At 39.7% G+C, this 26,889-nt stretch overlaps 1 protein-coding gene across 4 annotated transcripts in view; it reads left to right on the forward strand.

Annotated features, from left to right (window-relative positions):
* Window positions 1–22,199, forward strand: part of cgnl1 (cingulin-like 1) — a 33,210-nt gene extending 11,011 nt beyond the window's left edge. For 2 of the 4 annotated variants that reach the window (XM_084933308.1, XM_084933319.1), the window contains exons 7-19: window positions 197–335; window positions 659–871; window positions 10,742–10,948; window positions 11,067–11,171; window positions 11,256–11,408; window positions 12,091–12,261; window positions 14,557–14,718; window positions 14,909–14,998; window positions 18,972–19,055; window positions 19,248–19,372; window positions 19,683–19,791; window positions 19,968–20,131; window positions 20,839–22,199. In XM_084933308.1, the coding sequence (XP_084789434.1) occupies window positions 197–335; window positions 659–871; window positions 10,742–10,948; window positions 11,067–11,171; window positions 11,256–11,408; window positions 12,091–12,261; window positions 14,557–14,718; window positions 14,909–14,998; window positions 18,972–19,055; window positions 19,248–19,372; window positions 19,683–19,791; window positions 19,968–20,131; window positions 20,839–20,989 (1,873 nt within the window). In that variant the 3' untranslated portion in view covers window positions 20,990–22,199. Of the gene's footprint in view, window positions 1–196; window positions 336–658; window positions 872–10,741; window positions 10,949–11,066; window positions 11,172–11,255; window positions 11,409–12,090; window positions 12,262–14,556; window positions 14,719–14,908; window positions 14,999–18,971; window positions 19,056–19,247; window positions 19,373–19,682; window positions 19,792–19,967; window positions 20,136–20,838 lie in introns of those variants that run through there. The other 2 variants (XM_084933336.1, XM_084933327.1) reach the window with 2 other exon arrangements.
* Window positions 22,200–26,889: the final 4,690 nt, after the last annotated feature.

The raw sequence follows: 26,889 nt of genomic DNA on the forward strand, positions 1-26,889 counted from the left end.
AATTATTGGTTTTCAATCATACAGTTATTCATTTTAACGAGTGTACTCTAGAGGCATTACATTCAGCTCAACCACATTTGATGCCATTTGTACATGAATTAAGGCGCAGGTGCATGGGTACGTTTGTACATGTGTATGAAATGCAGTGTATGAAAAGGACCTGTACCATGCTGTGACATGTTGAATGGTTTGTTAGGCTTTTCCAGGTGAAAATGGAAAGGGAGCAACACCAGACAGAGATCAGAGACCTGCAGGACCAGCTGTCAGAGATGCATGATGAACTCGACTCAGCCAAGAAGTCTGCTGCTGATGGAGAGAAAGACATGCTTATGGTGGTGAGCCACAGTGCCTTTTGTTATAGAAAGCAAAATAAATGTTTATTGTTCTTGCGTTTTTTGGGGGTTTTTTTGCATTAGGGTTAATTAACTTTATTCATAAAACAATATAGAAGATTTAAGCCTTTAAGTTCCTGTTTCACGTAATATTTAAAAGACCTAAACGCAGCCTGTATAGCAATTAACCTGTCACTGATTTCCTAAATTCTTTACATTGTAGCTAAAATGATCACATTGCCATTATAGTTGCTGAAAGCTTTGATGTTTTTTTTTCTTCTGCAAATTCTGGACTAAAGTTGTCAAAATGTCTGCATTTTCCATAGGAGATGATGCAGCTCAAGGTAGAAATGCAGGAAGCTATCCTAGCCAAAGAGGAACAGGAGGAGGTGCTGAGGAGGCGAGAAAGGGAGCTAACGGCTCTGAAAGGAGCTCTGAAGGAAGAGGTGGCCGCTCATGATCAGGAGCTGGATAAAATGAAGGAGCAGTACGAGAAGGAAATAAGCAAGCTGCAGACATCTTTGGAGGAGGCCAAGCAGGTAGTCAGCTTCCCATGTAGTTTCCCTCAGTTCCCTTCCTCCACTCTCCTCTACTTTGATTCCCTCTCTGTTTTCGTTTATTTGCCATCTCACCCACAGCACAATGTTACAGAGTGTTACAGAGAGGTGTGGGTATAAGCACAGTCAGGGGTACTGTAACCCTGTTTGCTGTGGATTTTAAGTTCATCTTAGGCAACGTCCTCACTTAATGTGTTTTCGTTTGAAAACGCATAGTTTTCTCTCCGTTTTGGTCTCCCGTCCACACTTTGAAAACGCTCTGGAAAATGAATACATTTGAAGACGGTGCTTTCGCGTCGCAGTGTGGACAGCGAAAACGGAGACTTTCAAAAACGATGATGCATTTTTGTCATGTGATGCAGTCATGTGACCAATTAAACAAAGATAGTGGAGGGCATTATACAGCAGTTGTTTTGTTTGCTCTCAATTTTGACAGCCCTAGTTTGTACATGCTTCAGATAGTTTTTCTTCAAATTCTTTAATCCTCACTCACTAGTGTGGACGCGGAACGTTTTCAGACGAAAATGCTGTTTTCAAATCTATCCGGGCTAGGGTGGACGTAGCCTTAGAGTTTGGTCCTCTGCTTTGAAGTGCCATTATTTACACTTTCAGTAGTTACACAGCTGTGACACTGAGTATGCAGATTCCGAGGCAGTTGGTTTTAAAATAGGCAGAAAGATACGCTTGGTCGTTTTAATCAGAGTAACTACATTTCTATAAAAAAGAAATGCACGATAAGCATGAAAGGGAAGCAAAAAGGCCTTGTTGTTTTTTCTAATCTGCTGACCCTCAAAACTAATGCTCTTTAATTTATGTTGGTGAATAGTAGTTTCTCAAAACTACTTTACGCCTTAATAGAAATGTAGAAAACTGCTGCTAACTCGTCTTTTAGCATGTGTTGTACTAAACCTTGAAATATTCATCAATTCAGTCTAGAGTTGTGCGATGTGAGTTGTTTGTTCTTTTCAGTGAAGTGGAAATTGACCTCCACTTGAGTTCACTGTGGATGAGCTGAGTCAACAAAGCAAACTGATAAAATGAAAACGAAACACTATGTAACATTTAAATGTCGCTCATCATCATTTTTTCATGCGAAGTCTTTCTTAATGGCTTAGTCTTACAAGGAGTCTTACAAGGAGAACTTTTTAAAATTACAATTTAGAAACATTTGTCTGTATTTGTAAGTATTGCCTTACAGTCAAGGTCATTATTGTAGCGCAGAGAAAGTTTTATCATCATTATGACGATTTCTGGCAAGCTTCACAACTGTCTTAAGAAATCTGAACCATTCCGTATTATTCTGCGCCACTAGTATATATAATTTTTACCAGAAGTTGGAGTGCATCAGTAGTTTTCTGTGTTACACTTGCACCACATAATATTTCCAGATTAGTGTTAGTGATGGGCCATTCATTACTAATAAATGAAAAAAGTGCATTTTCTAGTTAGAGGGGTCGTCATCTGTTGTTTCAGAAATAGGAGAAGATGAGAAGAATAGCTTTGAATGGCACTGAAGATGCATTGTTGTCAGTAGGTTGTTTTTTGTGACCCACGTGTGTCCTGTTTATCTTCACGAGTGGAACTTGTCCTTGTTCTCAGCTTCCTGGAGGCCTGGTGGGGGTCCACAGCATTGCTGTGTAACAAGGCTCTATGAGAACACTTCCTTTTGTCAAACAGAGGTACTGCTCGCCTGAGGTCATCAGGGATTTACCCTCAGTGCATTGTAAACATTTGGCAAGATAAGGTCATTGTTTTTTCTCTTGTGAGGTATAAAAGCTGCCTCTTGTTGAATTGTTTCCTTTATTTTCCTTGAATTAATGTTTTCTCCAGTCTGGTGTATCGATTACTATGCAGAATATGAAATTGTATCCACCTAAAGGAGTGGTGTCCCTTTACCAGTTTAATATATGTTGTTTATGCTGGGCAACATGCAAGTAGAGAGAAAAAAAATCTAAACAAATGAGCATGCAAGGCTGCCCGATTAAAGAAAAAAATCATACCCATGATTGCTTAGTATTATGTTTAACACAGTAACTCTTGTTTCAAGGAGCCTCACAATGGACAAAGGTTTTTCTGAATTGGTTTTACCTTTCTTGTTTATCAAAAGTCAACAAAGCAACAATGTAATTCTTTTATCTCAGTAATCTTGTTTTTTATTTTGTTTATTTTTTGTAATTCAATTGTAATGGCATAGAAATTTTGATTAAATAGACAGTCCTGCCAGCATGTAAATGACACATTAAGTAAATAATTTTGCAGTCATAGCTAAAATACATATTGTGAAATTGTCTGAATATTTCACCCTGCCCTCTAACTGAAGTGCTACCTTTGTTTAGGTGCCTTCCTCTTTGTTGGCCCTGATATTTGCGGTGACCAGACCTGCTCTTGTGGACAGGAATGGTGGAAAGTGGAACGCAAAATCCCTCTGTATATTAGTTAATTGCAATGACGAGCCATCACTAATCTAATGAGCTGCTGTTCCTGATCGCGTCACGTCCCCTCTTCTCTCTGCACTCTGAAAGAGTGGGGGTAATTGTGGACCTCAGTTGCTGATGAATGATGAGTTTGTTTCACACAATAAAAGCAGCGGGGGTTGGGACATGCAGAATAAGTGGGTCAGTATGCTGCAAGAGAGGGGATGCAAGGCTGACCCCCGTGAAAGAAGGGTGGGGGGCTGCTTTGTGTCTCAACTTAAAAGCTACATTGTGTTTTTGATGAGATGAAATGTATGGAATTTTATCTAGGCTGAAAAACATTGGTCTTATTGTTTTAGGTAAATTAGCCACCGCTTATTTAACCAGCATTAGCGCCATTCTTAATGTTCTGTAACTAAAGATATGTACTCATTGGGAACTAGACATGTGCTAGTATGTGAAAAATGTAGAAAGATGAGGTGTGGTGAGTAGAGATTAGGGTTCGTTTCCAGGAATGTCGGGGTTAGAGTGGGGAATGTGCACCCTGTAGACCTCCTCCTTTACTCAGCTCCAGCTTTGTTATAGTGTACCCGCTCCGATCTGCGGGAGAGGCTCAGATATTTTCATTTATTCCTCTTCAGGGTGCTGCAGTTGCTTCTCCGTCGCTACAGTGCTCCATATTCTCAGTGTTAGAGGCTTTAAAAGGTCTCAGCCCTTCCTAACTGTAAAGACAGAGCCTTGTGCTTATCGCATCATTTCCAGCTCTTGTTATGTTTCACCTACAGATCCAAACCACAGTGTGTAACACAGCCACATTGTTATCACGCTCTCATCTCTAACCTCAATCCCAAATGCTGTATTCTTCATTTCCTAACTCCACAGTTTCCACACAACACTCCACAGTGATCTCATTTGGACCTAAATGCAGTTCATTTTCTGGCCTGTACTCTATCTCAGCCTGCCTCTTCAGTAATCTCTGCCAGTGTGTGAACTGAAGTCTCTCTGTCTGATCATCAAACTTGTGTAGCTCAGAGAAGAGTTCCCCCTCAGGCTTGTTTTGAAAGTAAAGACTTCAGCATGAGTCTGTGTGTTTGATGATAGCTCTGTATTTCCCAGCGTAGCTTTGGGAGTTGATTTACCAGGCGACTGGGAAGAAGAGGCATGAGATGCAGGACAGCGAGCAAGGAAGGAAATGATTATCTTGACAGAGATGGCAAGGAATTAGCAGTTTATATCTTGTTGAAATATTAGGCGATTTACTTCTTGGTCTTCAAAGAGCTGTGGTGATAACTTTATAGATTGATGACTTTAAAAGCTATGAAAACCAGGAGCTAAATACCCTGTAGCTCACTCAGTAGGTGTTCAGTTCAGAAAATGTTGCAGCACAGCTATACATGGGTCAGGTTTGTGTGAAACTAGGCAGTGGCCTGGATTTTTGTATTTATTGTTTTTGCAGGAGCCCAATCTGCCAAAACATCTCACAGAAGTCAGGTAAAACACTCATCTCCTGTTGAGATGTGCAGAGATGTTTGTTGTTCTGCTTTCTGTTTGGTTTGGCCATAAAGAGAGGAATCTGAACCTGTTTCATACTTTTGCATCTTGTATTTGGATTAATGCCAGCAGGCTGCTTCGCCACATGAAATTAAATGTGATAGTAAATTGATGTGTGGGCTGAGGTCTCTGCGTTTGTTGTAAATTCTCTGGATCGACTTGTTGTGTGGGATGTGTATTATGGGTGTTTCTTTTCTCACTCATAGCTCTATTTCATTTCTGTCAACTTTGGCCTGAAAAAACTGGAATATGCAGTTTTCTGGTCTCTTTCTGTTTCTGCTCAGCATTTGATTGAACTTTATTCTGGACTGTGATACCTGATTTTACTGACACTCTGTGGTCTGTGAGTGAACAAACAGTGTTACCACTGTTTGTTAAAGGCTTTGTAATTTATTTATTTATTAAAAAGTGGTTCAGAATGCTTTACTTCAGCTGTACTTTGTCTTGCTTTGAATTTTCCTTAAATAAGAAACATCAGTGCCTCTTATAGAACTTATTTGGTGCCATTTCGTCTGGTTGTTACGTCCCTGCAAAGGGGCTTTGCACAGAGACTGTTTTAAAAGCTGGTTTCCACTCACATTTCTCTGAGGACAAGACTATATTTGATTACGCTTTTACCCAAGGAGATTTCAGTACTTCTCAGGTTTCACATTTTAATTTGTACTTCAATCCTTTCTTTCATTAGTACATGACAGGTCTCCCGTTGCAGTTAACCTTAGTTTCGGGTGTCTGTCAGGTATCTGTTTTTTAGATTAAAGATAGCTGTTGTGTTTGTAATACATACTTTGAGTAGTTGAACCAAATCACAGCTTCTGCACTCCCCGAATAAGTTTTTCAAGTTTTAATTTCCTGATATCAGGGTTAAGTTCAGATAATCTGACATCATGCAGAAAAGGCTGTGAGCTCTACATGACCTTGGGCAGTTTTATTTTCTTAAGTCATGTGTGTGTAGTAGTTCCTTTCCAACAAGGACAGCAAAGAACTCCATCTATCTAGCTGTCAAAAACTTAAAATCCACAGTGACAAGAACAGGATTAGTTAGAATAAGCAAGTGACATGCCGATAAATGCAAATAACACATCAAACACTCCCTCTGGTGTTTTGTGCACTGACAATGTATAAAAGACTTCCTGTAGCCTTTAGTGCTTATTTTAGCAGATTTGCATACCTTTAACCTCTGTTTTGACTAAAGTTGGGAAGGTAAGAAATGTTACTATATTCTATTGCAAATTCATCTAAAGGGAAAGCCAAAAATGTTTTGGTGACTGCTCCATCTGACTTAGCTTCCTGTCTTGAATCAGTTGTTGTACCTGCACAGATGGAGATGGAGGAGGTGATAAATTTTGAATGGTGAATTCTTAGCTGAGTCCCAAGCTGTTTTTACATATTATATATGTAATGCATTTCTTTTAAAACATGTTAATATTATTTTAAAAAGCACTATGTGGCTCAAATGGCTGCTCTAACAGGTGCTTTTCAGTAGGGCTGGTGGTTATGCAAAGAGTAAAACCAAGAAAAGCATGCTAAATATCATGCAGTACAAGTGTATCCGAAGAACACTACTGAGACGGTCTGTCTTCTTGTAAAATTATTTTTATGGTGTTCTTTGGAAGAAAAATTAAGTCTTTATCAAAGTCTCACCTTGATGAAAACAGAGTCTTTCAGTAGTGTTCTTTGTATATACTTGTACTACCTGAATAGGTTTTCTTGGATTTTGTTCTTTGTACATCTATTAATCATAATAATTATAATCTTGAAGTTGCAGAAAAGAAACCCCTGAATGAAAACAAAACAGACAAAGAACAGCACCAGGAATCAGGAAGGGGGAGAAAGGATGACATTTTAGCAGCTCCCTGTGTGGAAAATGTCTTTATTTGGAGAAGCTTCCTTTCTATCTGTTTACTGTAAATCGAATATTTAAAAATAACACGTACCTTGAATGTATTAGAGTTGCATTTTGGATTTGTTTACTTGTTGCCCAAGCATTTTAGGTGAAAGTTAATGTACTAAATAATCCATTATATCCAATGAAATAATCTTAAATTCATCTGTGATGTATAGAAGTTACTTTGACATGATCAGCACTTTAGCTGTTTGAGGATTTCACTTTTTACTCTTTTCTGAAGTTTGTTGATAGGTCGGTAGGAAAAGCTAAGCCAAGATTTCACTGTAGCAAACGACCTTTCTAAGTATTCGCTTCACTTGAGCATTCGAGTCGCTTCAAAGACCGCACAAAGTTAGTTAATGTGCAACTCTAGGTAAACAGTTAGAGTACACATGAGGTCCCAAGTCAATCTTTGAGTTTAGGGTAGAAGGACAAGTGTAACAGCAGTATAATCTTAATACATATTCTTCTTTGATATTTCACTAATACACTGAAGTCAGCTTGTGTTGTTGGTCACAAGTTGAAGTGGTGATAAATGAATATAATAAATAGACAAAATAAACAAATAATAGCTGATAAAGTGAGGTTTCTTTAGTACTAATCCTTCAGTGATTGCTGGGTAAACTTTAATACTGCTTTAACAAATGATTAACTTTTTGTACTAGTGAAAAGCAAGAGAATTAAGGCAGTAAAACCCTGAAGAAATTTAAAATTCAGTATTTCTCTAAGAGCCAAATAAAAAGATTTTTCTATTAGCAGTATGAACGCTTAAGTTCACAGGTGTTCCTGAAAAGACTGGCACAGAGGTGCTGATATTGTGAGATAAATGTGTTATAGTGCAGGTCTATTAAAGTCACTCAAAATAAATTAACGATGCAGATGGGAAACTTTTCATTAAAAACTGACTAATCGTGTCACTGCATCCCCTCCCACTTCTTCCCACAGACAGCAGAAGGGTCTCTCTCCTTCTGGCTGGGTGGCTTTGCTCATGTTTTTAACACGTGACCCAACGTGGGAAGTGGGACATGCAGAAATGGAGCACAGACACCATCATGCCACACGTTATTCCTTTATTACTGTAGTTACAGCTTTGTTTATTGCCCTCAACACAATCACACTTTAATCAGTAATTTAATCGGTAAATCCACATTTATTATAGAGTTTAATCTTCCTAGAAAGTGGTCATAAAGATGGTTACCAGCATTTGTTGTCTATAAAACTGATTTGTCAGCTTTTTAATTAGTTTTCAGCATTTGGAGGGCTGCTGTAACACAATTTGACACAGAACATCTGATCATCTCAAACATTTTAGCCTAAACTTACACAAAAAACTGAGTATTTTTTTATTCAACCAGATGCCAGTTTATGGGAGCACATCAAGCGAAAAATGTAATGGAATTTGATAAAGATACATCCACCCTGCAAAGAATGGGAACTATTATCATTTACATTATGTGGATAGGTGGCTAGGGAGGCAGGTAGATGAATCCATGTGAGCCAAAAGCTCAGTTGCTCTTAAATGTTAAGTTTCAGATGGTACATGCAACCAAAGATTTAACTAAAACCAGTAGACCAAGTCTCAGTACAATATAAATAACAAAGCCATGGCAGTAGAGTCCAAGGCAGAAGCTGGAAATAGCACTATATGTCATATTTCCTGAGATAGGTGTTGATTCAACTTGGCCACTTTTGAGGCTGCAGTTTGTGCTGGTGAGAAATTGTATTATGTTATAAAAAGGAAATTCCTTTCTTTTCTTTTTTTTTTTTTTTTATAAAATCTGCAGATGTTTTTTGTGGTTCATCCATCTATCCAGGCATCCATTCATGTTCTTGTTGTTTATCCAGTTGGGGATCATAGGGTTGCTGGAACTTATCCCAACTGTCATACGGTGAAAGGCGGGATACACCCTGGACAGGCTTGCAAAGCCAATGCATAGTCATAGTGGCCAATTTAAACTTGCCAGGTAATCTAACAGACATGTCTGGACTGTGGGAGGCAGCTAGGGTACCTGGCAGGAACCTTTGCAGGTATGTGGAGAACATACAAACTCCCCACCCAAAGGCTCAGGCAGCTGGTTGATTCAAATCCAGAACCTTCTTGCTCTGAGCCCGCCTCTTGCTCGTCTGACCAAACTAAATGATCCAGTGAGTGGGTGATGAGGGCGGTTATGTTGTGACAGCGGAAAACAGGTCTGACTGGCCTGTAACTGGGAGGCACCCATCGCGTATTTAATACAGGACGTGCCTCTTTGTACACATGGTGACGACAAGATCAAGATGTGCTAACCAACAAGCACCTTTTATATCGGTCACGAAAGGGCATTCAGGGGGTGACTAGACATTTAAAACATTTTTTTTTAAAAATTGTAAATAAATTGTCTGACAATTTACAAAAGGAAACTTTTCCGTGTTGCAGTTAAAATCTACTAACAGTTTGTTTCCTTATCTTTTTCAAAGATTAGATTAGGTTAGATTAGATTTTTACATGACACTCTTTCTGTGATTATGCTGTTTCTGTGGAAGGTGTTTGTAGCTCTTCAGTAAGAAAGTGCCAGAGAATGAATAACCAGTTTTTGGTTTCATTGTTTGCTTTCTTACATTTTTACCTTTCATCTATGTCTCACCGGCTAGATCACATTTTCAATCAGTTGGTTCTTAAACACAGGAGGCCTTGTGTGCTTTTGTGCATTAGTACACTCACACATACAAACACACCTGAAGTGTCATAATTGGATATCAGCAGAGTGTGTGATGCATAACAAAGACCTGCACAGAAAGACCCATATGATTGTACTATCGCAGTCCTTTTCACATATTTTCCCACCTTGAGCATTTCTTTATGTAGTTCACCACTTTCACCTCTGTCATATATTAAAATGGTGACAAATAGAGTTTACAGATTTTGTTCTGTAATTTTGTGTTCACGGACATACATGCGTGCATACCTCGCTGTACTGAGGCTGTGAACTACTAAACCAGTTTCTTTACATTCCACCTCCATACCAAAAAACATTTTTGTTTCCAAACAAACCTTTACAAGCCTGTTGCCTGCTGACTTTATTCAGTAGAAGGGTGTAAGCGCAACTGAAACCTGTTGTTATCTGTTGTGTGGTTCTACTGTAGTCAGTTTTCTTTGTTTCTGTCTCCTCGCGCACTGACATATATATCTGGGTGTCTCCCATTTCTTCTCTTCTGCACAGCACTCCACCCTGTGGATGGATATTAATAACAATTTCTTTACTACTACATTATTGATTTTGCTTTCATCCTCTTGGACAAAACACTGGCATACATGTGTTTTCCCATCTGTACAACAGTTTTATCTTTGAGTCTGAACACAGTTTACCAACACAATACAAAACGACTTGCACACGAGTTGATGTGCGAGATGTGCTCTAGCTCCACTTCCAGGAGTTTGACATCATTGTTTTTCAGCTGTCAGAAAAACATGCTGGCATTGATTAAAGAAATTTACAATCTTGAAGGCATATGATTCAAGGGAATTGAAAAATTTGGAATATGTTTTCAGCTAGAGCTTGTTCTTGACTAGTGTCATTACTCCACCCTGAAATGTAGGAGTTAAAGGATTTGCATTAGTAGATTTGGGCATAAGGCAAATTCAAAGGACTGGTGCACCTGAAACTTCATCTGTGTTACAACTGCAGACATATACCACACAACACTCTTTATTAATCCCTGGTAGTAGTGTAGTGCTAACCCAGCAGGCTAGCATAACAGGTCTGCGATGCTAGCCTGCTGACCCTCAATCAGCAGAAGCTAATAAAAGCTCAGATTTAGTTACCTCCAATTGTGGTTTATTATAAGGTGTAAGAGAATTACAGGAAGGCCACTGGGGGACTGAGTATTACAAATGGCTTCTGTTATGAGGTATTTGAGTTGGTCTCAAATGTTCCATCATGCCTCATTATTCCACTTTCTGTTGAGAGTCACAGACTGCTGCTTCCTTTGTACTGAAGCCTTGTGTCTTGTTCTGATCTGCAGAGCAGCGCCACAGTGGTGCAAGAGAAGGCAGAAGTGGAGGCAGCCAAGGGTGTAGCAGAGGGCCAAGCAGGACGTCTGACTCAAGAAGTCGAGAGACTCCGCAGACGGGCGCAGGAGCTGGAAAATGAGGTGGCCAAACTAAACCGAATTATTGACGAAGCCAAGCTGCAGGAGAGCAGGCTGGGGGATAAAGTTGGTCGACTGGAGGTAAGGGGTGGAGTTCCAGAGTTGCAACTATTATTAGTTTTGTTCTACACAGTCACTTGTAGCATCATTATATTTATACTAAATGACAGTCTCATATGCAACAATGTCCATTTAACAGAGAGAGAAAAAGCAACTTGAAGAATCTCTATCTGAAATTAAGGAGCAAGAAGAGGAGATGTCACGTGCAAACAGAGCTTTGACCATCCGACTTGAGGATGTGCAAGTAAGATTAGTAACACTTCACTGTGTTAGATAATACAGTTGCAAATGCACAACTTGACACATTTGTTATTGTGTCATTCTGCAGAGAAACTTCACCAAACTCAGCAATGAACACAAGGATTTGGAGGAGAGGTTTCAAGAAGAGAGAAATCAGAAGGAGCAGTTAAAGAGCATGAAGAATGACATAGAGGATGAAAGGAGGCTGCTGGATCGTACAGTGGAAAAACTTCAGAAGGAGGTGAGTCTCTGAGTGTTTGTTTATTCACTAATTCACTTATTCACACTGATCTGAATGAATTTCACACCGAATGCTTTTGTTATGCAGAGAATAGAATTTTAGATTATGCAAACAAGATGGAGGCCGTGTGCTTATTCAGTTTGACCTTTGTTACAAAAATTATTTTCCAGACTCATTACTAAAGCAGAGTAACCAAGAAAACTTTGATAAAAAAACTTTTATTTAGAAGAGCGATGTTGACTCATTTTTAACATGCAGTCCTCATCAAATTACTTAATCTTAGCGATGGATATCCCTAGTATAATCATCTCAGGCACATGATTCATAGCTAAAAACCATAGTTTTGAAGAGTGAATGAAGTGATGGGCTGCATCAGGGCCCAGTATTAGATTAAGGTGGATTATTATGAACTGTGAGTCATCTAAAGCTACCTTGAGGGTTCAATAATAAAAAGTGTATAAAGGGTCCTGTTTAAAGGAGGCTTTCCAGAAGAACATTATTTTTTTTGAGATGGTTCATGTTATATAATAACTCTATAAAAGGAGTCCAGTCCAATGCGCAAACAAATGATAAAATACTATCAAACTTGGATCTGAACCATATCATTATCTTTAAAATTCCCTACTTTTTCATAACATCTTGCTTTCTTTTGCCTCTTCCGTCCCTGTCACCACACCTTCAGATGAATGACATCGTGGAGGCATCCCAGTCGTCCACTCGCGAGCTTCAGGAGCAGATTGATATTTATAAGGAGAAGAACCGCCGGGAGCTGGCAGAGCTGCAGAAGCTTCTCAAAGAGCGAGGACAGGAGTTGGAGAAGTACCTGGTGACTACCAAAACCCTACAAAATGAGGTAAACACAATAAGAAGAAATGACACAGTGGCCAGATCAAGGCTGTTATCAGTCAGCCTATCTGAGCAATTCCATGCAGACCAGCACATTATGAGCTATTGTTCTGAGTCAGCCAGTTTGAGCACTCCTACCAACATCAATCTTTACTTTCAGAGAGTGATGTCAGCACTTAGGTATTTCTGCTCCCCGCTGCCCTTTCAAACCCAAAGCATAATATTAAAGTGAAAGAATTTAGCCAATTCAAGTAATAGAAAAGCTCTGTTTGTGTGTGACCCCTTGGCATTGTTTTTAGTCGTGCAGTTTATCATTGTCAGCTCTTTGGAATGTGAAGAATGTTTTTGATAAAAAAGAATCATTTATGTTGAAATGAGCTTGCCTTAAGTTGTTTTATTTATACATAAAATATTTATTTATGGAGGTAGGGCAGTTAAGATTTTCTTTTTGGTGACCTCTGAAACAGTTTGGTCCTGGAGAAATGTCACAATGTGTGATGCAAAAACTGTGTATAGCATCAGTGAGTAATGCAGATAATGGTACATAGATCACTGGGCTAAGATTTTGTGTTTTATCTGCAATTCTGGTAGATCATTTGTGCGAGACATTGTGTGTAAAGTTATGATTATCAGGGCTCGCAAAATCGCTAGCCCGATCGCTAGATAGATTTTGGTCGCCCGACCGGAGATATCGCTAGCTCCGGGACGTGGCGCTAGCAATTTTGCGAGCCCTGCTTATATAACTGATTAGCAGTGAGTTTAAACCTTTTGAGAGAATAAAAATTTGACACTTTCCTGTTTTAGTGAATGTGTGGAAAAAGTGTAAACACAGCAAAAAGAATACTCAGTGGTACCATGTAGAGGTAATGAAATCTAGTTCTGGAAAGTGAATATTGTTTTTGTTGTTTGCTTTAGTAACATTCACAGGGTTCTGTACACATTTCTCCTGACTGCACAGTGAGGTAGAACTTGTTGGAACTAATGTGCAAGTACAGGAAGAAAAGATGATGACTGTAAACAATGCTGATTTCAAAAATGGCTGTTTGCTAATAGGTCTTGAGGTAGGAAATGTATTAAACATGCTTGCTAGTCCTTAAGGATACACTCAGTGTCCCAGAGCTCTAACGCTGTAAACAAAGCAGTGCCTGTGTATAATGAAAACACCACGGGTACCTTTAAAAAGAGGTATTGGCAGACTCTGCCTTAATTTTTTTCTTGAAACCACAAGAGGCTGCCTTTCAAAAAAAAAAGAAAAAAGACAGGCCTTTTTATGTGAACTGTTCTCTGAAACCTGTAGTCATTAGTTGCAGGCTTTTTTCACATGTATAACAGGCCAGCCTTTAGTTTTACTGATTTGCTGATCTGGGCGAACATGCAGCTCTACATTGCATGTCTGTCTGTATGTACAATGTGGTTGTGAGCAGAGTTCATTTGTCAAGATAAGGTCAGTGTCCAGGCTTTTCCTTTTTTTTTCTGTCAGCATCCATGCTATGATATCTTTATCCTGCTGGTGCACAGGAAGAGGAGGATGTTAGCGCTGTGAAATCATTGTTGTGAAAGCTGTGCTGGCTGATTCACATCCTCCTCCTCCACTTACCTTTCCCAAGAAATTCAGTGCTCTGGACTGCTTCATTTAGTCCACATTTTCCAGCTGTTCTCAAACGTTCCAATAGTCCTCTACCATATGAAGTGTAGGCTACATACATCCACCTTCTTTACTTGAATTATCGAGTGAGCATCTTGTACGTATAAATCTCTTTTTACAAGCCGACTATGAAGACAGCCTGAAGTTAAAAGTTTTACTCCACAGATTTTGTAATCGCATAAATTTCAAAATAAGATCCAATAAAAGATGCACAACTATCCAGTTATACTTCTAACAATGCAGTGCCTTACTTAAAGTATTGCTCAGATCATTACATGAATAACCACATAACAATTTTACACTAATGGGCAAATATCTGTTGTGGGAGTAAAAAGAGGGCAGATGATGAATTTCCATTATCTTACCATTAAGCAGTGAGGGCAGTTTTCCAGCTGTGAGGGGCACTGCAGCTGAGGGAAACACTTACTGTGCTGGATGCATTAGTCACCCAGGGGAGTGTATATTATATCATATTAATACTATCGCTAAACAGCAACTAACTGTTGCTCATCACTTCAGCAGTAACACTTGATAAGATTAGAGTTGATGCTGAAAAAGATAATGTCACTATTTTAAAAGTGCTCAAATGTTCAAGAACCAGAAATAAAATGTATGTCATAAGATCATAGTGAAATATATAAATGTTTCTGGTTTTAGTTGTTGCGCCGGGAGGAGGAAGTGCGACAGTCTCAGAGGGAGCGAGATGAGGCCTTGGTCAAGGAGAATACGCTAGAGAAAAGAGTTCGTGATCTTGAAGCTGAGGCTGAGAAAAACGCCTTGTCTAAAGAGGAAAAATCCAGACACGTCAAACTCATGGAGGTACACAAGCTACTAATGACTGCTTTGTTACATTATTGCAAAAGACCAGAAGTATCCTTTCAACATTTGTTACTTTAAAAGTTTTTTTTAAAGGCAAATCTTAATTTCGCACAATCTTGTGTGAAGATTTACAGAGAGCAGTGATGGCAAAACACACTCTTCATAAAGATGTAACCGCTTCACTTTGCAGGAGAGGGTTGCTCAGCTGGAAATGAACCTTGAAGAGGAGCGTCAAAGTGGAGACAATCTGATGGACAGGATAGACCGAGGAAGAGAGCAGGTGAAACACACTCAACACTCAACACGTTTTCATCATCAGTGTTCACCTGTCCGTACACACACAGACGTGTCTCTGTTTTATGTCAGCCTGTAAATGAGTTCTAGATCTCCTGTCGCTTTGTCTTCCATTTCTAACATCATGATTGCAACCACTAATCTCTAAATGAAAAGGGACATTTGACCTCCATATAACAGCTTCGGGTCTCAGATGTGTCCTTAAAGAGTTGATGTGTGTGATTCTTGTGCAGGTTCATGGGTTTTTTTTCAAGTGTCTGTGTCTTTACATGTAATATCAGTACTCAAAAATTCTCTCTTTCTTTCTGGTCTGGATAAAGTGGATGGGTTATTGCTTTGTAAGATGATCTTGCATAATCATTCAGGTTGGCAGCTCGCCAGCATGGTCTAGGAGTGTCTATCCAATTTTCATGCATCAGCCACAAAAGACCCTTCTTAATGCACCGCCTGAGCCAAAATATGCAAGTTGCCAAATGTCTCAAGTTTTCAGGTTGCGGAGTGCACTTGGAAATTATGCTTCAGTAACTTTGGCTTGAGAACAAATCTCATTCTTCTGCTAGAAGTCAGATTTTCTTTTTTCCGTCCTTGCAAGCAAATGCTCCAGTTTTCCTTCCACTGTGATAAAACTGCTGAAGTAAGATTTAGATAAAGTGCATGTACTTTTAACACTTGTTTGTCCATAGGGGAGATCTTAATAATCAGAGGGAGGAAGCTGGCTCTGGAGTTTAAAAAATACCACAAAACTATGGAGCCACAGATAGTTCTTTTTTTTTCTTTCTTTTTTTAACAACTATTGGGGCCAAAGGCGGGCTTTTAAGATTTGGCTTTGGGACAAATTTCCTTCACGTATTTTGAAGTTGTAACCAAAATTTTAAATAAAGTGAGTAGCGACATCAAGAGAGCCCCAGTGCAATTCATTAGAGTATTTAAACCTGCATAAATGGTCCCCCCTTTTAAAAAATCTTTGCAGAGAGGAAAGAGTGGCATTGTGACAAAGTGGCATTGGTTCAGCATGAGGCTGAGGTCGGTTGTCAAGGCAACACTCGAGCTTTGTGCGGCAAGAGTGGAATAGGTTGAGTGCCAGCAGTGTGTGTGTGTGTGCGTGCGTGCGTGTGGGTATGTGCTGGTGCATGTGCTCAAATGTCTGTGGGGAGGAGAGAGAGGTGGGTGCAGGGCTATGGGGTGGAGGGCTGGTGCGGTTGCAGCGGAGGCAGCAGGAAGAACACCTGCGTCTCTCCTGGCACCAGGTGCTCCTCTCCTGTCTAAATGAGAGTAATCTCCCCTCTACTCTCCTGCCGTCTCTCACAAAGCAGATTAGTTTCGCTGTATGTTCCAGTCTGCTGATTCAGCTCCCTCAAGCACTGTGCTGGGTGCACCAGTTATAGGGGCCATCGTTCATCAGAGCAGCCCACTGTCACCCACTAATTGGCATAAAATATCACCAATTCTCAGCTCCTCTCACAAAGAGCCATCACTGCTGTATTGATTAGTTTTTATTCGCCCCTTTTCTTTTGAACTAGGTTATCACTGAACAGTCAGGCCTCTCTGAGTCGATCCAATATCCACTGAGGTCATATGTGATGACAGCGGTACTGAAGGAATAGTTTTAGAAATTGTGCTAATCACTGTTTTCTTCAGTGTCAGATGATATTATCTGTACAGGTCTTATATCTGTGTTTGTAAGATCTAATAATATCAGCATTAAACACAGAAACAATACAAGTTGAATTTATTCATCGTATTGATTCATTTACAAACAACTCTCTTTCTTTAAAAAACAAACAAACATATATATGTGTCACAGACTGAGATACATTAAAGTTTGTTCATTGTGGCAAGATTTTTTATTTATTTTTTTATATATATTTCTGCATACAAACAATTTAGAAGAGTTTTTAGCACTCAAGCTGCTGTCAGACAGTGCTGCTGAACCGGGAGTAAGGATGTGCTCATGGACTCATCACAGCCACCAGACTACTGTCAAAAAACAGTCATTTTACTTTAATTCTCAGTCAGATGTGCTAAAGTCTCACACCCAGTACTGTGTTCTCTGAGGTACCATTAGTGCTTTTGTGGATTGAGTTTGATGGATTTACACAGGATTCATAACTTATGACATATTTTTTTTAAAAAAAGGCCTTTCCACATAAATTGTGCATGACTTGCAGACCTCTGTCTTTGCTAACCTTTTAACAACCTTCTGCAAGTCAGACATTTATATTAATGTTTGTTAAAGGTTTATTCACACATAGTTACAACAATGACGAGAGTGCCACAGTAATAGTGATATTTTCCATACATGCATTTACCTGCATTTTTAGCAACAACGGTTGGCATCATACACCCTGCTGAATTAAGTGAAAACGACACATTTATATGTATAAATCTCTTACTCCTTGTGATCCCATCATCACAAGAGTGTGTGAGTGTGTGTGCTGCAGCTGCCCCCACCCCTGAGGCTCAGAAAGTGAGATCTCTCTCCTCGATTGGGAACACGAAAAATGCATCACAGACAAATGTTTTAATCTTATTGCAAATTAGGAACAGCTGATGAGATAAAACATCATTATGTGTGTGTTATTGCTGTTTAGGGCATTCTCTGGTGAGCTGAGCAACTCACAAAGATACATAAGAGGTGTGAACAGTCCTAATTTTGTGTGCAGCTATCTGTCATTTTTGTCTGCCTGCAGTTAAAATGTTTCTAGGTCCACCCGAATAAGGTTCAGGTAACAACTTTTACCAAAAAGTTACCATAATGCTGATTTAAAGTTGACAGGTTTGAAAGGGGCTTTAGCTTAGCATAAAAACTGAACATGGTTGAAATGGTGGATCTGTGTCCAGCATCTCAACCCTTGGCTATATTACTAAAATTCTCGATACAAACAAAACTACTTTGTTCGAATGGTTAAAATAAGTGTTGGAGGGGGATTTTGTCTCCAGGGGACAAATCCAGGCTCAATGTTTCCTTTTGCTGTCGTTTTCCGTAAGTTAAGTTGCCTTGCTGTTGCTGTTGGCTTTATATTTAAGTTAATCCTCGCTTATCAACTTGTTAAACACTAATACCTTCTGTACTATCTGAAAGCCCACACAGACATATTCTTTACAGTAGTATGTCTCAGATGATGTGGGTTTGGCTCAAGGGGAGCCCAGGTGTGCCATGGGATTTGTGGCAGCCAAATATTAGTTGAGCTGCACTAAAAATGAGTGACGTATAAATTTACCATAATGGCACACATCAGAGTTAGAGAGGAGGATGCAATTTTTGATGATGTGAAACTGATCACCAAGTTGTAGAGTAACCCACACAACACCTCTTAAAGGAAAACAAACTGACAGAAGAAACTAATGCTCGATGTCAGGTTAGAGCAACAAGTTGCCAAGCAAGCTGAAGAGGCACCTGGAAACCAGCCAATCCTTTAAACAGAAACTCTGCTTTATTCGAAGATCACCAGATCACAATGAAGAGTAGCAGGTCTGTTGGATTGAGTGAAAGTGTCTGATAACGAGAAGGTGTGAATGCAGTGGATCTTATTGCAAAGCGAAAAATATGCCTTTATCGGTCAGTAATATCAGGGGATTTGATTATATTTCAGATGAAACAGAGGCCATTCTGTGTTTCTATGAATACAGGTATTGACGTTTTGACTCTTGCGTCATAGAAACTACTGTCAGCTACCTGTGGGGTTTTTGGGTTTTGTTTTGTCTTTTTTTTTTGTACTACAACCTTGTGTCTCTGACAGTTTGGCATCACAATCACAATAAAAGGGTAGAATGCAGTCAAGCAAGAAAATCCTGCTCACCAATTAAGCAGAGCTCACACAGCATTAACTTTTCTATTGTTTAGCATTTTGGCTCAGTAGGTGTTACGTGGGTTTCTGCTGTGAGTCAGTGTCTGATCATAACTATTGTCAGACTGTGTGGGACTGCAGCGATGACAGTGTCTGGACTCGGCTTGACAGGTGGAGCAGATGAGGAATGAACTCCTGCAGGAGAGGGCTAGCAGACAGGACCTGGAGTGTGACAAGATTGCTCTGGAGAGACAGGTACACACTCCTGTCTGGAGGATAACAGCTACAGACTCAGTCCAAAACACACACTCATTTCATTTGTCTTTTCATCACATTCATTTGACTGTGTCCATTTCCATCATTTTATTATCTGTACACAGACATGATTATGGTATAAACACACATTTGTCAAACACATCAGTGGTTTTCTCTCCCTGCCCTCTCTAGAATAAGGATCTGAAGGCCAGAGTGAGTCATCTAGAAGGCTCCCAGAAGTCAAACAGAGAGGGCCAGGTACCTCAGCTGGAGGAGCGCATACATGAGCTGGAGGAGAGGCTGGAGGCGGAGGAGAGGTGAGATGGGAACTCCAACTGGGAATAGAGCTGAGGGGTGCTGTGGTTGAGGTGATGTAAAAGGAAACTGTGAGAGTTTAAAGCTTCAGATGAAAGTTTATACCTGAACACATGGATTTAGGACACAGAGTCAGAAAGTTGGAGCTTATCTAAATGTATAGTTTAGTTTGCACTGGGAGATCGTCTGACTCTGGGTGATCAAACATATTAAAGAATTTGATCAGCATGTAGGTCTTTGTGTCATAAAATGTACGCTGGTCTGAATTATTAGCTCATGTTTATGTTTAGTGATGCATCGCCTGTGTTTCAGGGAGCGCGCTAACATGCAGCTGGCGAACCGCAGGCTGGAGAGGAAGGTAAAAGAGATGATGATGCAAGTTGAGGAAGAACATCAATCAATGCAAGATCAAAAGGACCAAGTATGTAACCCTTACCTTCATGCCCACTCTAACAGTCATTAAACTCTCTTTGCTTTGACTTAGACAAATGTCAAGACTAATAATTTATCAGGCACGTAAGAAAAATAAAATAAAATTTGATCTTAGTAGAACTCTTTTAACTCTAGATATGTTTTTTCTTTTCCCCCTTCGTGAAGTTAAATCTGCGTCTGAAGGCGCTGAAGAGACAGATGGACGAGGCCGAGGAGGAGATTGACCGACTTGAGCACAGCAAGAAGAAGCTGCAGAGAGACTTCGATGAGCAGCAGGAGGCCAACGAGCAGCTCCAGAGTCAGCTCAAAGCTCTGCGAAGCGAGTTGAGGTAAAAGCACAAACCAACATCTGTTATCATCAGCACACAGAGCAGTGCTTTAAAAGTGGTAAATATAAAATGCAGGCATTCTCAGTACTGAGGCTCAGTGTTGGTAGTAATCTGAGGCTGAGCTGGGGGTCTTTTTGGGCTCCTTCCTGCATGTTGACGTGCCTTTGGGCAAGAGTAGAGTGCTTAAAATACTAATTTAGACTGCACACGCTCTACATAAATATCAGACCATATACCATTATTGTATCTGAAATGAATTAATTACAGTTACTAATTAAATAATTATGCCACTTGAGTTAAGTTGGTGGGCTCCTGCAGGTCATTGAAGGGTCTTAGAAAGTCAGAAATTAAAATTTGATGTAGGAATTTAATTTGTAGATGGTCAGGTTACGTTTGCTTATTTTTTAAAAGACCTACAGTAACAATGGTGAACACTCCTGTTAAAAATGAAGTTGGTGTTTGTACAAGTAAGAGGTGTGTTTCAGGCAGTTTTTTCTGCTCTCAGATCTTTATGATGTCACACAGAGATGCAAGCTCCACCTTGCCCCTGTTCAAACCTTTAGTTTATGAGGTGCAAGGAGGAGGAGCTCACACTCAGGATGGATTTAGGGCCTGCAAATAATGCAGAGCTGCTCTAGTAATGTCAAAGAACACACACATTATAACAAGAACACTCTTAATAGTTTTGTTTGTTTTTGTTTGTTTAGACGCAAGAACTCGCCTGCTTCGCTGCTCAGCAATCTGGATGACGACGAAGACGATGACATCAGCACCGACGGGGAGACGTACTTCAGCTCTTCCTCGGGGTACAAGCGCTCTTTGAGTCAGGACAACCTCTTATCGACCTTCTCTTTATAAACAAACTCTGAGGCTGGAAGTAAAGCTGCTTTATGTGCAACACTGTCACACCAAACGGCTGGAGAGCTGTGCCATGTGCTGAGCTATCTGTGTGAATATTAAGACTTTCCAGCTAGGTGAGATAAATAAAATCCTCACTTCAGCAGCTTCAACGTCCATGAATTCACTCAGTATTATTAGAGCAGCTCTTTGATTAATTGGTGAAATCACAAAGGCAATGATGTTTTGTCCTGTCCAGTGAAAATTTTTGTAAATACGGTTTTAAAATGTTCATTTTATATTCCTGCGTTAAGCCCCATCTTCCAACATTGTTCTTTCTACTCTGAGTGGATCTTCCTTTAATGGGTTAAACATGCTTGTCAATGATTATTCCAGCATTGAATGCACTGTAAACAAATGAAACCTGTACTGTCTTTGTAACCGATATCCAGTTTTGACCCCTTCCTTTTTAATCTAATAGGTCACATTTACACACAGTATCTGAATATACATTTTATTTTTTATCATTGACTTAAATGCAAAATATTTCCCTTTTTTTTTTTTTTTTTTTTTTTTAAATGATTGGAAATCAAGGGTATATGAAGTGAAATGTGCCAGGATGTTTTTTTGTTTTGTTTTTTTAAGTTATTTGTAGCTATAAATACAAAATCTCCTCTCAGTAAGAGGTTTTGTGTTTTTGTTTTTTGTTTTTTTTTAGGGAACAGTAAATGAGGGACTTTGTGCACATTCATTTTTATACAGTTTTATATAATCTAATGAGCAGTAAAATGACAAGTTTGTAATCAACATTCATCGTGCAGGTTTCTTTTGATATTAGTGACATCACAGTGTTACTCACACATCTTCTGGAAGATGCTTTTCTGTCTTAACGTGATTTTTCTAGCATCTCCGAACAAAGCTGCACACATTAAAGCTGTTTTATACTGGAAACGCTTTGATTTAAAACATGTTTAAACTCGTACCTGTCTGTGATGAGCTGTGCCCGCTGTGTACATCAGCAGTGCCTGTAAGGACCACGTGAGGACCTTATGGGTCCTCCTTGGACCGAATCAGGGAATTTCTTCAGATAAACTGACAATCAATGTTTTGCTGCACTGTGATGATTTGCACTCTGTGAGTTGGAGAGTGGATGAGCGAGACAAATTCCTGCCACTACCTCTCTCTGTACACATAAATCCTGCTGAGGCTAAAATAAACTTCATTTCAGTTACTCTCACCTGTTTTTTTTGCTTGGTGCAGACCTCCTGACAACTATTCCTCTCAAGACTTTCTTTCTTTTAGACATTTTTTTAAAGAATATTTTGTGCATCATGTTCTTTTTAAGTTTAAGTTTCTAGTTAAAACTTCTCCCCCTCCTCTCAGTCTAAGTGCACTCGAGGGTTCAGATATGAAAATTGGGCTGGTCTTCACTGTGCCATAGCTGTGGTGGTGAATGTTTCTAGGTTTCATATTTCACACAGAAACTTGACCCGTTTGTTTAAAAAGTATACTGTCATCTTGCACAATGAAGCTAAAAAAAAAAACCATTTTAGATACTAGCAGAAGGAAAAGAATAAAAAACAGTGCAGTTTACAATAAAGTGCCACATGCACTTAGTAAGGGCCTGATACTGTGGGGTGAAAAAATTTACATGTACAACAGTGATAACACTATGCAAGCAAGTAGTGCAAATTGCATCCATAAATGATATATACACTGTAAAATGTTTGAGAAGAGGAGCATTTAATACTCCAGAATAAATGCGTTTCTAAGAATAGGAAGGTTTTGGCAGCACCTTCATTCTGTTTTAACCATTCTCTTGTAGATTTTCTGGGTTCTTGGGATCATTGTCCTGTTGCATGACCTGATTTCAGCCAGGCTTTGTCTGCTGGACAGATGGCCTCACATGGAGCTCACGGTCCGCTCTGACTGTGCGGTGTCCAGGTCCCATGACTACAAAACGAGCCCAAATCATCACCCTTCCACCACCGTGCTTGACGGCTATTATTGAGGTGTTTGTGCTGATATACGGTGTTTAGTTTCTCTTTGGTCTCATCTGTCCAGAGGTTTTCTGGTTTGTTCAAAATTAACTTTGCAAACCTAAGCTGTGCTGCTATGTTCTTTTTAAGAGAAGAGGCTTTCTCCAAGCAACCGTTCCAAACAAGCCATCTTTTTCTAATTCTACAGTCATAAACTTTAACATTTAATATGCTAACTGAGATGCATAGAGTCTGATATGCAACTCTTTCTTTTTGTAGTTTTGGCAAATGTCTTGAATGTTTTCCACGTGTGCATAATCCTTGTCCGTGTAGGATGATAGACTTCAAATTCTTTAGAAATGCCATCATAACGTTTCCCAGATTTACGGTCAGCAACATTTGCTTCTTTAAGATCATTGCCAACATCTTTTCTCCAGGGTATTGTATTAACACACTTCTAAAAGCTCCAGGCCAACAAGCTGCCAAAACATCTGCTTTTATAGAGGTGCTCACACTGGCTGATGATCAGTTAATCACTGCATTTGATGATCAGCACCTGGTTGCTACTTACCCTCTTAATTCCCCCTGGACTGCACAGAGCACTGATCTATGAGAAATACTCAGGAGGATCTTCTTCAGAATATTTTGATGACCTGAATTTTTACCGACTATGCCCAGGCATAAATCACCTTGTATCAAAAACCTCTAGACATGAATGACAGCTGTAAAACAACAAAAGAAAAATAATCATGAACCTTGTGAAAAAGAAAACTACCTGAAGGAGTTTTGCATGATGCAAGATGCAAGCAACCTGAGCAATCAGATAGATAAAGTCATCTGTTTGTCTGTCATGTTAAAATATATAATTAAAAAAGGAAAATATGAACAGTCGAGTAAATCAAACCACCGACTGCATGTCCTGCAGTATTTGAGTAAATGCGCTAAAACCCCTTGATGAGGCTGAGACGATTTGATCAGTCTGCTGTGTAATGATCGCCGCTGACTTCCCTCGTGCTCGGGTAAAATCTGTGCAGGGTCAAAGCAGCTGTGTCAACAGCAGCTCTATCTTTAATTTCGTTCTCAGCGGGTCAATATTTTTCCTGCTGGAATGTATGAAGCAAATGCAGCCCATGTTTGGCCCAGATCAAGTTTCAGAGCACAGGTTTGACCTCCTTCAGTCTCTGGGGTAATAAAAAAAGAGTCCTGGCACGGAGCAGGAGCACAGAGCTAAAAGTCCTCTTTATTTTATTTCATTTTTATTGTATTTTATTTTATTCAAACATTATGCAGAGAACTGTTCTTATTTTGACATTTAAATGTGTTTTTTTTTCTTGTTTAAAACTCACATTAAACCTTCTTTAATCTCTTTTTTAGTGCTTTTATTTTGTAGAGGACTCCGATTGAAAACTTTCTTGCCACTTGGGGCTGACCACAGCACTAAAAGGAGTTGAATAGATGGAGCTTTCTTATCCTCGTTGGCTGACTGGCTATTGTTGGCAGGGCACGACCTTAGTTTGCTGCTTTTCTTTGTGGGACAAACAAATCAACCTCCTCAAGTGCCACAGTATTATCTCTCTCTCCTGTGTTAAGCCAAGCAGCAAACTAATAGGGCCCGCAGGCTGCAAGGCTTAGGGGGAAAAGTTGTGTATGCCTAACAAGGTGATCATTCCTGGGATTCCTTCATGTGCTTCACTGGTTTCAGCAGGAGCGGCTGCAGAGCAGGCAGGAGGCACAGAGGGATGTCCTGGAGGTGAACTGTGGCTGTTTTGTGACACGAAGCTATAAATTTTGAGAAGGCAATCTATTTCACACGGAGCTCACCGTTTCACGGCTTCACTTTCAAGTTTTACAAGTCTGACAGAAAGCTGGACCCAGAACTGTCACAGTGCCATGCTGCCCCCTAGAGGTGGAAAATATAGCAGAGTTCATATTTCACTTTTTCCTGATAAGGTTTTAGTTAGGAGCAAAACCAATGCAGTTACCTAAAATTTAACCAGATTAACTAAATATGAGAAAAATTTAGTGGTGAATATGAATTAAATGGGATGCCTGCTTCTCTGCTCCATCACTTTTTCCGCTTGTATGCTCGCTTATGCTGATTTATTTCTTTATTTCTAATTTATTGCTTTCGACTTGATTATTAATATCCAGAGTTTATGAGAAATTACACTTATTTGCTGCATATAGATATTCTGTATGAAAAACTGCAGTTACTCTAGCTGCCGCTAGAGGTGCCGCTAGAGCTGCAATGTAGAGAAACCCAAACATCAAAAGAGTGATTTTCTTTGTAGCTCATCCACCTGCAGGGCTAGAGGCGTGGCCATGTTGATTAACAAGTGACCTCTCGGCGTCATTAAACTGCACCTCTCCAGTGTGGAGCGTTTTTAATAGGTTACCTGGCTAATGTTGTGACTTCTATGTTGCACACTCAGTCCAAGAAACGTGTGTTTCAGATTTGGTGAGTATTTTTGGTTATGTCTAATATGTCAGCCACTTTATTGGGTACACCTCACTAGTTCCCCTTTGCCTTCAGGACTGCTTTAATTCTCCTTGGCATAGATTCACTGGTCCAGGCCATTTAAGTACAGGGAACTCTTTGTCATGTTCAAGAACTCAGTTTGAGGTGATTTGAACTTTGTGACATGGTGTGTTATCGTGCTGGGTGTTGCCACCAGAAGAAGAGTACACTGTGGTCATAAAGGGATGGAGATGGTCAGCAACCATTCTCAGGCAGGCTGTGGTGTTTACATGATGCTCCATTAAAGTGAGCCAAGACAATATCCCGCACTCTTACACCAGAACTGTTGATACAAGGCAGGGTGTCATGTTGTTTACTCAATATTCTGACCATACCATATGAATGTTGTAGCATATGAAACTCATCTCTCAAAATTGAAACTCGTCAGACCAGGAAACATTTTTTCAGTCTTCTATTGCCCAATGCTGATGAACATGTGTTAATTGAAGCCTCAGTTTATTGTTCCTAGTTGACAGGTACCTGGTGTGGTCTTCTGCTTGAAGATTTGGTGTATTGTGGATGCAGTGGTGCTCTTCTGCATACCTTTGTTGTATTTGAGTTACTGCTGAATTCCTATCAGCTCAGAGCAGTCTGGCCGCTCTGACCTCTGACATCAACAAGCCAGAGAACTGCTACTCATTGGATATTTTCTGTTATCATCAAGATTCTCTGGAAACTGTTGAGATGGCTGTGTGGGAAAATCCCGGTAGATCAGCAGTTTGTGAAATATTCATACCAGCCCATCCGGCACAAACAACTACAGCACGTTCAAAGTCACTTAAATCACCTTTTTATCCCCATTCTGATACTATATGTCCAAATGCACTGAATTGCTGCCATGTGATTGGCTGTGTTAGCAACAAGGAAGCAAGAATGAAGAGAATAATACGTCACTTTAAATTATTGTGACTAATTCAATGTGTATTTTTAAACCAACACCCACAGAGTTGTATTGTGTTTTTTCTGTGTTGATCAGCAGCAGTAACATCACTCAGAGACACTAAACAAACATCCTGTGGATGCCTCAGGCGCTGAATGTTACAGTGCAGCAGGACAAACCTGCTCTCAGGGTCTCAGGGTGTTTCCAGCACTGCCTACAGTGAAGGAACTATTCACACTCTTTACCTGCAGCCTCAAAATAATATAATCTCCTGCTGACAGGAGCTTTGAGGGTATTAGATTATTATTAATTGTACATAATTTGATAATACATATTGCGTTATTACCTGTTATTACTGAACATTGTGTCACACCAGTGTAGAGCTATTTTGTACACGGATGTGAATGCCATCATTTGTTTCACATAGAAACCCCTAATCTAAAATGCACCCATACCTCAAAATACCTCAAAACTACCCCAGTAAGTGCACAGAGTTACTTCTCACTGTGTAATGGTGTAATATTTCATTAACAGTAGTCTGAGA

The sequence above is a fragment of the Perissodus microlepis genome, chromosome 1 (genome assembly GCF_051167445.1).
Source record: "Perissodus microlepis isolate ML-2025 ecotype Zambia chromosome 1, ASM5116744v1, whole genome shotgun sequence".
NCBI classification, from domain to species: domain Eukaryota; kingdom Metazoa; phylum Chordata; class Actinopteri; order Cichliformes; family Cichlidae; genus Perissodus; species Perissodus microlepis.